At 42.1% G+C, this 11349-nt stretch overlaps 1 protein-coding gene across 2 annotated transcripts in view; it reads left to right on the top strand.

Moving 5' to 3' along the window:
• Positions 1–62: 62 nt before the first annotated feature.
• Positions 63–11349, top strand: part of WRN (WRN RecQ like helicase) — a 30887-nt gene continuing 19600 nt past the window's right edge. The window contains exons 1-11 of one of the 2 annotated variants that reach the window (XM_035903311.1): positions 63–426; positions 1431–1498; positions 1877–1985; positions 3735–3803; positions 4347–4429; positions 5579–5685; positions 6422–6609; positions 7513–7690; positions 8271–8452; positions 9829–9930; positions 10268–10360. In XM_035903311.1, the coding sequence (XP_035759204.1) occupies positions 320–426; positions 1431–1498; positions 1877–1985; positions 3735–3803; positions 4347–4429; positions 5579–5685; positions 6422–6609; positions 7513–7690; positions 8271–8452; positions 9829–9930; positions 10268–10360 (1286 nt within the window). In that variant the 5' untranslated portion in view covers positions 63–319. The remainder of the gene's footprint in view (positions 427–1430; positions 1499–1876; positions 1986–3734; positions 3804–4346; positions 4430–5578; positions 5686–6421; positions 6610–7512; positions 7691–8270; positions 8453–9828; positions 9931–10267; positions 10361–11349) is intronic. The other variant, XM_035903312.1, reaches the window with a different exon arrangement.

The following is an 11349-nucleotide window of genomic DNA, read 5'->3' as shown; positions in this document are numbered from 1 at the left end:
ACTTCAGCACGGTCCTTCAAGCAGTGCCTAGCAAAACATCCCTAGTACCTTGTCTGAACATGTTCCAAATAATGCAGCTATGCATTAAGATACCTCTGGCTTTCTCGTTAATCAATCCATATGTTCTTCTTTGCATGCAGGGTCTCTGAGGAGCCCGCTTGCTTTTTTTTTATCCTTTATTCTAGCCCGTAAATATCTCCGGAGTTTGATGTATCCTTTTCACTGGAGTTGCCCAAATCCTAGGCCCTGGGCATCAGTAACCGTGAGCAGATGGTTGTTTGTCAAGACAGTGCTTTGTCTTTTTAAAATGTAACCACAAATGAAGTTTCTTCTCCTCTCTCCCACTAAAGATCCGTTGCTGCCAGTACCTAGCGAAAGCCACATCACATGTCTGAAGACTTATTTTGGGCATTCTTCTTTTAAACCGTAAGTATGTTTTCTGTTAAACTGTACACTGTAGGGTTAATTTTCTTTCCCTTCTTTCAACTCAAGAATTTTTTTTTATTGCTACTTAGTTTAAAAACCACTAGCAAACTAGGACCTGTGCAAAATTCCTAGGAAAAGAAAAGCAGCCTTTGGCATAACAAGATGTCAAAATAAAACTGATGGAGTATTAACTACAATACTGTACTTAGTAGAGGGTGACTTTCTTGACTCTTCCGATGGCATACCGTATTGTATGAGGTCTAGTTCAGGTATTTTAAGCAGCGAGCAACAAACTGCCCAGATGTTATTCTCTGTATGGTAAACTTAGTCTGGTTATCCCTTGTTACGTGGCTCTAATGAAGGAGGGACAGGCTTCTGTCTGTCCAGTGTGGCATAATCTCACTGGGGTATGTACTTGAGCATTGCTGTTCCAGTTCTTAAGCTGAATGGGAGTGGGATGACATCTTCCTGGACCACTGGTGATGGAATGCTTTCTGTGCAAGACACAGCCGAAGCCCAACACTTGGGGGTGGGGAAGCTGTTTTGCTCAAATAATTTGGTAAACTTTGGGAAACGGGGCGGGGGATTTTTTTTTAATTGACTGCAATTATGTGCGCTTGTGACACCACAAAAGGGATGAAAATCGTTTGGCAAAATCAAGGTCCTGCTTAGAATCTTTGGTGTTTGACGATAACTGTAGTTTTTGCAGTATTTGTGGATCAGTTATTACCCTACGGGAGACGTGGTTTGTTTTGTCATAGTCTATGAATGACTCCATCAAACACTGCCTGCCTTAGTCCTGTTGGAGATGTCTGCTGTAACGCTGGTGGGGCTGTCTGCAGTAGTGGGAGTGCTTGAGTGGTTGCTGTGTGCAAAGGCAATACGCTATAAGGCAGCCAGAAGGGTTTCTTGAATGTGAAATTCAACTGAATGTGCTGTTTCACAAGACTTAAATGTTATGTGTGGTGGCGAAAATAAAATATTCCCCTTCGTTTAATTTAAAGGGTCCAGTGGAAAGTCATCAACTCTCTTTTAGAAGACAGAAGAGATAATCTTGTTGTCATGGCAACTGGTAAGTTGCCTTTACATCTTAAGAGGCAGCAAAAAGTCTTTTCCTTTTTGGGGAGGGTGGGACTCAAACTTGAAGACTGTCCACGTGGCTCATATGAGCAGGGTGCCCTGAGTGGGGACTGTGTAAGTCTGAGCCAGCTATGCTGGCTACTTGGGTTTTTTTCTGGCCTGGCCTTTGTCACTGACCTTGGTGAGGAGAGGGTATCAAATGGATGCTGACTGGATTTACTTAGCGTCTTGGTTCCTCTGCTAGCAGAACAAACACCACCGCTTCTCTTTTAGCTCTCAACAAGATGTTAGAATTATCATATTGTCTTATATAGCTGTATGTTATAGCTGCATAGGAAGCATGATGTTTTGATTATGCCTTTTTTTTAAGGCTATGGAAAAAGCTTGTGCTACCAGTTTCCTCCTGTTTACACCGGACATACAGCAATTGTCATCTGTCCTCTTATTTCCTTGATGGAGGACCAGGTGCTGTGGCTGACGTAAGTAATGCAGTAGTAACAAGCTGCTGCTGTATTGACTGTAGAAACCCTCGGATTCTGCTCGTGGCATTTCTTGGTGTTTAAGGTTGCGGCTTTGTACAGCAAGCTGTTTGTCAGCTGTAAAGCATACGTTTCTCAAGGAATGCATGCAAACTAAGGTTGCGGCTTTGTACAGCAAGCTGTTTGTCTGTCAGCTGTAAAGCATACGTTTCTCAAGGAACGCATGAAAATTGTGTAAATAGTCCGAGATCACTGGATTTGCCAATGATGCGAACTGTAGGCTGAACCTGCAAGGGATCTGTGGTGGTGGGTGGCTCCTGAAGGTGATTCCTACTCAAGTATTTCTGGGTTCACAGGCCCGTTTTGCACAGACCGAGCTGATGGAGCAGCTTCACAGGCTGAAACAGCCTGTGAGAGTTTTATGTCAAAATTTGGTAGGGCTTCCTGTGGGTCTGAGAAGTAACATATGAAGAACATAGAGCTAGAAGCTGTAGTCCATTCAGTTCAAAGTCACAGCACAGACTTTAAGACAGACAGCGTAGTAGGTTTCTGAACATCTGGCCTCTTCACTTGTTACAAGGTCTGATGGGTGAACTAGTGGGTGACACTGAATTGCTCTTACAAGAGCAGTTATACGTGTTGTCAAGGTAAATCTCTTTGATTTCAATACCTGATAATGCTTTCTTTACATGTACTTGCTTTCTAACAGCTATTCACTTCTGACATTTTTTCATTTAAGCTGTGGGAATTGTGCCGAGTTGTCTAGTTCATTCCCGCCTTGTCCAACTTGGAAAGAACAGGTCTTTTGTGAAAGAGGGGATATGAAGATTTTTTGAAGTAAGGAAGATCAATTATGGGTGGTATTTTCTGCTGCACATCATGACTGTGCAGATGAATGGCTGGACAGCCAAAGCTGGCTCTGTACCCAGCTCCTAGACTGAGTATTAGTCAGCAGGGCGTCTATATGTATTCAGCTGCCTCTCTGGCTTTTATACTGTTTTCCTCAGTAGAAAGGGTTTATTCACTACCTTCTCAGTGGGTCATTCATTTGGAAGGCTGAGGAGACTGAACTTCTACAACGTAACGCAGTTCAGTAATTTGTCAGTCTGGGTCAAGTTCTTCCAAGGACTGAAACACAGAGGAATGAAGGGGGAGAAGCTATCGAAACCAAGGGCTGTAATAAAATGTGGTAAATCACCAAGTCAAGAGGACGGGGACTGCGGGGCCCTGAAAGAGGTCAAGTATAAAGTGGCTGAGTGGGTAGGCGTAATTCTTGAATCTGTCACTAAAAAGCAGCCACCTACTTAAAAACTAGCAGGTGCAGCACTAGTAGCTCACAAAAGACAGAAAGGTGAGGCAAAAAATTGTTTGCATACAAATGTGATGAACTGTATAAGATAATGGCTGAAGAAAATGCAGGAAGTATATTTTTCTTTTAGAAGTTTTATTAGTAAACCCAGTTCTTGTGCAAGGAAAATGCTCTGTATTTCTCAGATTTCTTCTTGCACCAGTCAAGTGTGTGTGGTGGTAGGGGGACAGCTGGAGGTGAAGTGGAAGAGCATTTGGGTGGCAGGAATAGCCACTGACCGCTCTACCTTTTTCAAAAGGTTTTCCCCCACAGACATCCTTGGAAGCAAGTAGTCTGGCCTCGCAGCTTGAACTTCCTTTTTGAAGTGTTGGCATAGGCTGGAAACTAAGGTAGAAAGCACTGAGAGTAAATCTGTTTGACTGTGCTTTTCACTTCTGCAGAATGTCAGGGATTCCAGCTTGCTTGCTTGGTTCGGCTCAGTCGAAAAACATCAACGAATGCATTAAAGCGTAAGTCCTAAATAAGCTTTCTGGGACTGCGGGTTCTGACGTAGGTGTATACAAGAGGTAGGGTGTCTGCCTGATCTGTCATAGCTGAAATGCTCGATGCGGGCTCAGACCTGCAACCTGGCAGTCAGTGATAGTGCTTTCATTTACCCAGGCTGAGCGTGTGGGAGGCTATTGCCACCCTCTTGTGCCCTCTGGCTGGGGAGATGGGGCTCACTGGCTCAGCTTGATGTTGTGATTTAAATGGGATTTTACACAGGTCTTAGACCTATAATTGTCACCAAGTCATCACAACAATCCCTTCTCGTTCTAAAGGCTAGAAAATCTCTTTGCTGTTTTTCCATTTCCTGTAACACTGTCTACTGCCTTGCTTTCCTACGGTTCTGGAATGCTTTCTATCATCTTCACTTCCTTCCTCTTGTTCCCTTATCCAGAAGTTGGTGCTTGTTCTCATTTATAGCTTCTAGACAATCCTAGTTTTATTTCATTTGGTTGCGTTCTCTGGAGTTTTTCCTTCTATAACGGTGTGTTTTCTTGATATTTCAGGGGTCAGTACAGAGTCATATATATGACTCCCGAGTTTTGTTCGGGGAATTTAAAGTTACTTCAGGATCTTGACCAAAATATTGGTAAGTTGGGGATAAGGTTGTGGATGAGTTGGCACGCTGCTTAAATTCCTTATTATGTTTAAACTTTTTTAATGCATTTTTCACCAGTTTCTTACTGCTAGTGAGCTCAGAGGCTAGCGTAGTGACTGCCAATAAATGGTGTCAGAAGATCCTGTTATTGATTGGGGGGAAAAAAGATTATATGTGAGTAGTGGTTTTAACGTGGTCTTGGCACGGGAATGTTAGGCAAGTTACTGGGAACAAAGGTGCTAAACCACTGATATTGGAATTGCAGGAAGTGAAATGTATATTACTAAATACTTTAGCCTTTTAAATATTCTAATTTCTCTGATCTTTCTCAGAATGTAACAATAAAATTGTATTTTCAAACACTATAGTGCATCTTAAGAAGAATTCTTTCCATCAGAGGTGATGCAGCTGATGAATCTCTCATAGCAGGGAAAATTAAGGCGCATAAAACGCCAAGCTTGTTTTTATTGAGGAACTGAGTTTCTAGTGCTGTAGGCAGGGAGGACTATCTAGGGAGAAGATGAGCCGTCTGAATTGCTGGAGTCCTGAGGAGCTGTGTGCTTGGCCTCTCTGACACTAGGGTGCTTTGAATGTGCAGGTTACAGTGGGACGTCTGTGCACAAGTTGAGGGGTTTTTCTGATTCAGAAAACATGAGGCTATTTTCCAGGGGTGTCTCTGACCCCCCTCCCCTCATGTTTTTTCTGGACTTTCTCTTCAGTGCAGACCGGAGACATTCAAGCTTTGTTTTACAATCCAGAAAATACAGCTAATGACGTCTGTAATCAGCATGTGTGACTACTACTAAGGAAGTCTGGGAAGCGATGGGGTGGGAAAATGTCCTGTCAGCGGTAGCTCAGCTTCTTGACTCATCGTGAGGGATGTTGGAGATTTGGAGCTTGAAGGAATTGGAGGTGGTGTTGGGGGAGCCTGTAAAAGCCCTTAGACCTTTTTAGGAGAGAGGCCACTATAAAAATGGGCTTGGGGAGTTGGTACAGCAAAAGGCGCCCTAGAAACAGAACTTTAAAGAGAGTACTGGTGCCTTCTCAGGCAAGCTCAAAATCGAGCAGAATAGGGTGTTTGTATCTTGTTGGTTCGTTTGTCTCGTTAATGTGTCCGTGCTGTGGTTTTGTGCCCACCAGGTATTACCCTCATAGCTGTTGATGAAGCTCACTGCATTTCTGAGTGGGGCCATGACTTCAGAAATTCCTTTAGAACTTTAGGTTCGTTAAAGAAGACTCTGCCATTGGTGAGGTTTTGTTACGTTTGAATTCTAATATAAGAAAAGGATATTATATCATTATATATGATAGCTGGAAATATCATTCTTCTAATGTTGCTCTTTGGGTGTACTTAGCATGCTGTTTTAGAGTTTTATGTGGTCCCTGTCAGTGACTGAGCTTTGTGGGTTTTGCCAAGTGATGAATGAAGGATGTTCTGTACCTGGACTACCAGAAACTTCTGAATATTAAATTGCTTTGTTGGATCCCTATGGTCTTGGAAGATGATGGCCCTAAGCTTCTGGTTTAATATTGAGGTTTTTTTCTTTAAACCGAGTGGCTTTTAAGAGCATGCAACTGTGACTTCTAGACACTCCTTGAGCTTTTATTGTATAAGCTCAAAAACTTAGACCTGAACTTCACATGCTCTTCTGGAAAGTTTTGTCCTATGTTCCCTAAATTCAGCTAACCACATCAGAAAATTACGGTAGACTTGTTGAAGATGTAACTAAAGTAAATGTGCATTCAGAATAAAAAGTCTGCATTTTGGTCAACAGTGTTTGGTCCTCATCTGCTCTCCTGAATGGTGTAGACCAAAGGTCTAAAGCTAAATATTAATCATATTTTTCAAATAGCTGAGTTGATCCAGTGATTGTAAACAGACTGAAGTGCCTGCTTACATGCTATTTCAGATCTGACTCGATATTTTTTGGTTAAAAAAAAAAAAGAGAGGTCTCAGACTTTTTCTTCTACTTTTCACTGCAGGTTCCCATTGTTGCGTTAACTGCAACTGCAAGTCCATCGATTAGAGAAGACATAGTGCGTTGTCTGAATCTGAAGAATCCCCAGATCATGTGTACTAGTTTTGACAGACCTAACCTGTTCTTAGAAGTTGGACGACAAAGTGGAAATATCCTTAGGGATTTGAAGCAGTTCCTTACTAGGAAAGGAAGGTAAGGACTTAAGCCTGTTCTTGTTGATCCCTCAGATACACCTTGGTATTTTGGTGTTGTGTACTAAGAACTAGTAGCAGTCTTAAACCGATTTGGTGAGAAGGAGCCTGGGCTTTCTCCATAACCTGGCTCTGATACCATGCTAGTCACTTGTTGTGTTGTGCCCACCCCTCTCTCCCGGTTCATAAAAGGCTTTTGCGGCAAGGAGCAATGGACTTGTGCTGTTTCCATTTTTCATGCTTAGGTATCTTCGGGATCATTTGATCCTCAGAGGATCTGCAGGTGCTGTAGCTATAGGAATGACTGTGATGGTTTGGCTGGTGGGTAACTTCTGAAGCAGTATTGTGCAAAGTGTGTGTGCAAAAGCCTCTTCTAAGTCTGTGGTCAGATTATTTTTTTTTTTAATAAAGCTCACCTGAGCAGGAGAAGAATTGCAGTCCTTTTCTGTTAGCAGCCCAGTGATTGTAGCCATTCTGGCCCTGTTATTCTCCTTGTTGCAAGCTCTGGTGTGTGCCTCTACAGCAATACAAAGGAATTTATCATTGCTCATTTCTACTTTATTATGTAAATGCAGACCTTTCAAAAGTGACAGCTGTGAGAGTGCATTTCCTGATGACTTGAAAGAAATTGGGAGGCCTTATCCTGCTGCTTCTACAGAGACCAATATCTTCTGTGTTTTGCAAAATAAAGTTAAGAGCAACAGACAACTTCCAGGTTCATTTTTCCAAAGGACAGAGAATTTGTCTATGGGAGGATGGGTTAAGAACAGTTACAATTTATAAATCCCCAAGAAGGTGAACTGCTGGAAAATCTATCTTGCCTCTTGAACTAGGTTCAGTTGGACTTTTTGCAGAAGGGTGGCTTCTTCTGTTCTGTGTCTTTACATGTTGCTATTATTTATAGCAGTTCTGCATATGAGTTTGAAGGCCCCACTATTGTCTACTGTCCTTCGAGAAAGGCCACGGAACAGGTTGTGTCCGAACTGATGAAACTTGGTGTGGCTTGTGGTGCATACCATGCTGGTATGGGAATCAAACAAAGGAGAGAGATCCATCACCAGTTCATGAGGGATGAAATTCAGGTATGTAAGAAACTTGGTCCTATTTATAATTGCAGAGTTTCTGGTAGAAGAAAGAATTTGGGAATATCAGCATATGTTTCCCACTTACTCTGTCTCTGATTTTGGGCAAAGAAATCGCTGGTCTGTGGTGACAGTAATAGGATTCCTGGCTTCTGTTTCAAATTTATTTACCAAGTCTCTCAAAAATGCATAGCATCTGAGGAAAATGGTGGTAGTTGGAACAATATCATTGCACGTTCTGTGAGGTGCTTGCTTCCTCCCGCAGGTAAGCAGGCAAAGAGTTACCGTGGGGCTTGTGTTCCTCTTCACGATTTTGTGCCTTTTCAGAAAAACTGCTTGAAAACACTAACATTTGTCACAACACATCATCACTCTCTTCTTTATAATCCTATACTTGTGCTGTGACCAAAATCAGACTTAAAAGCAGGACTGGAAGCGGAGTGTGAGTTTGAGGCTGTTGTAATATAGGCTGAATTTTGAGTCCGTAGCAAAATATTTGTCACCAAGTATGTGAGCGTTATTCCAGGCAGATTCTTGATGCTCATTTCAAAACATTCAGCGTGTGGCTCCTGTTTTGTAGTGTGTTGTGGCTACGGTGGCATTCGGAATGGGCATCAATAAAGCAGATATCCGGATGGTTATTCATTATGGTGCCCCTAAGGAAATGGAATCCTATTACCAAGAAATTGGGAGAGCTGGTCGCGATGGGCTTCCTGCTTCTTGTCATGTCTTGTGGACTATGGCAGACCTGAATTTTAACAGGTAAATGACTGAAGACAACTGCTTTAACATAGATAGCCAAAACATACCAAAAGGAAGAGGAACAAGGTGGGTTTGGTTGAAAATGTGATTTGTTTTTCAGAACATATCCAAGTCCTTTCCTGCACACACGCAGCACTGAGTATGCTATACTCTTTCTAGAAGACAATCCATAAGTGCAGTAACATTAGTGAGTTTATCCTGGTTCCAGTTCTGCTTTCTGAAGATGCTTTGCAAGGCAGGCAGTGATAAAACCTGGTTGCTTGTCTTGTAAATCACCCGACCTGTTTTTAGATCTGATCCATCTGACCTGGTTTGGTTAGACCCATCTTAGACCCCTTAAGAGTGCTGATGCTGTAGAATTATTTTTTTTCTCTATCTAGATGTTTGAATGGAAAAATAATATTTTTTTTTTATCTTCTGGCTGGGGGTGTTCTGGTTGTAGAGGTCTTGTATTAACTTTGTCCATAGCTGGTATAGGGCCACAGAAATGTCTGAACTCAGTCATTTGAACTTGTGTCAGCAGGCTGCCTGAGTCTGTGAAACAATATGCTTCCCTGCTCTTGGTATTTTTTGTGTGGTGTGGTTTTTTTGTGGTTTTTTTTTTTCCCCCAGGCAGGCAGAAACTTGCTTAGCTCAACTTTGAGCTGGAATGATGTAGCTGCCTTAACGTGGTGCCCAACACCTGCAGTGTTGGCTTGTTTTCCATGCCATGTGGCAGAGTGAGGGTGGTGCAGATGGTAGCTCAGGTGTGGCTCAGGCAGCAGCATAGGGCATGGGCAGAGTGTGTGCTCCATACACCCATCCAGTACTTTCACGATATTTCCTCAGCTGGATGCTTCCAGTGAAGTGACTCGGAAGGATATTAAATGAATCAACAGGTAGATGTTGTCCTAACATGCTGCCCCCAGGTTTCTTAAAAGATGGGTGATGATATTTTAGCTTATTTGGTCATTCAGCAGTGGCATTGATGACAACTTGCCACACTTTGTCTGGAAAACTTGAGACTGAGGGGAAATTACCCCCTCTCAATGCCCTTTTCCTTTGGTTCACTGCTCTTCACCTTCTGATGTGGATTTCTGAAACTTAGTAGCTTGTGGGGTTGGAAGAGGCTTGCTCTCTCCCCTTCTGCTCTGTTTAGAATAATTGTCATATGTAGAAGAATATAAGATGTTCCTCTGGGTATGCCCAGTGCTATAACGATCAAGACTGTGGAGAAACGGGCAGACAGTTTGGGTCTGGTTTTAGTAGAATTTTTTTTTCTAGCTGTTTCTGGTGAATTTGAGCAAGACAGTGGTCTGGCATATTTCATTTTTGGTGTGGGACAGGGGGATAGTTGTCATTATTTAAGGCTGCTCTTTTTTCCTTTTGACTGGCAGACATCTTCTAAGCGAGATACGCAATGAAGGCTTCCGGTTGTACAAACTGAAGATGTTGGCAAAAATAGAGAAGTACCTTATGTCAAATACCTGCAGGAGGAAGTGAGTACTGGAATCTATTTAACGTTTTATGTCATTTTAGTCAGCTTTAAGAGCCGTTGCGACTCGGTCACAACTGCAAGTTGTAACCAGAAGGCATCTTACACTTACAATGGGTTCTGCAAACATGTTAAAAATTAAAAAGCAGTATCAGAAAATACAGCCTTCAGCTTATTTATAAATATACATCAAGTGTTTCCTTATTTACTTGATAAAAAACTTTTCTTTAGAGGAATCAAGGCAATTAATTAATGAAGCTGATTTCCACTCAATTTTCTGCAAGAAGTTTAATGCATAAATTCTTGGTCTTTTATTTAATTCCCTACACTCCCTTGGGTAGAATCATCCTGTCTCATTTTGAAGACAAACAACTCAGAAAGGCTTCCTCTGGCATCATGGGCACGGAAGACTGCTGTGATAATTGCAGGTCCAGGTAAGCTTTCTTCCCTGAAGACTGATACAAGAGATGATGTTCTCTCAGGCTGACTTAGGAAGGCAAATTATCTAAAAGAATTGACTTTTCACGCATTTGATCTTGCAGATGTTCAGCCTGAAGCCTGTCTCTGAACTGCTGTCTCTAACCTTCTCCTAAAGAGTTGAGCAAACCATGAGGCAGCTTGTAAGCTCTAAGTTAGGCTGTGGGGAAGCCTGCAGACAAAATATGGTTACAGTTCCTAAAAAGAGTTTGGAGCAATGCTCTCAGGCTATGAAATACGCTTCTGTTCATCAGTTTAAGTCCCATCATTGGGTAATTAATCCCAAAATATAACTCTTGCAAGTGGAATGCGATACCATGAGTCTAAGGCTTAACTGCCGGAGCGTTAAGGGAGCTGTTCTCCTGTTACAGCAGGTGCTGACATGTTTTCTTTAGAGCACTGCTAATAGTCTCATAGATGTGCTGAAGGGAAGCTGGGGGGTCTGTAGTCACACAGGTATGAGCAGAAACACCTTCCTCTGTTTCTCCTCTGTGTATGTACACACTTTCCCTAAAGATACAATACAGGATTCCTTGTTTTTGCTGGTAGCCTGACGCTCCCTGATCAGAGAAAAGGTGCTGTGCTGTGTTGCTTTCTGGAAAAATTATATCAAATCAGCTACACTTACTGTATGCTCAAGGATTAAGGAATCTTTGCCTGGTCTCTAGTGAAACTAACGAGGAAGAGAATTTGAGATATAACTGCAGTCTTGGTGGTCATGTTGCTGTGCTAGTAGAGTGCCACATAGTGAATTTGTGTTGCGGAACTGAAATCACTTGAAATAGATCATTGTCCCTTTCTCCTCATTAGAAGTCACTTGTGCAAATAACTTATCAATGGGTTTTCTGGTCAGTAATAAAGGCCTTAAAAAACGTTAGAAAATATTGAATGGGATTGGTCTTTCCTTCAGTTTTTTCCCTTTTTTGTTATTTAAAAAGAAAAAAAA

Source organism: Egretta garzetta, unplaced genomic scaffold (assembly GCF_000687185.1).
Source record: "Egretta garzetta isolate BGI_Z169 unplaced genomic scaffold, ASM68718v1 scaffold771, whole genome shotgun sequence".
NCBI lineage: Eukaryota > Metazoa > Chordata > Aves > Pelecaniformes > Ardeidae > Egretta > Egretta garzetta.
Note: the sequence above shows the minus strand (reverse complement) of the source record. Positions and strands in the feature narration are given on the sequence as shown.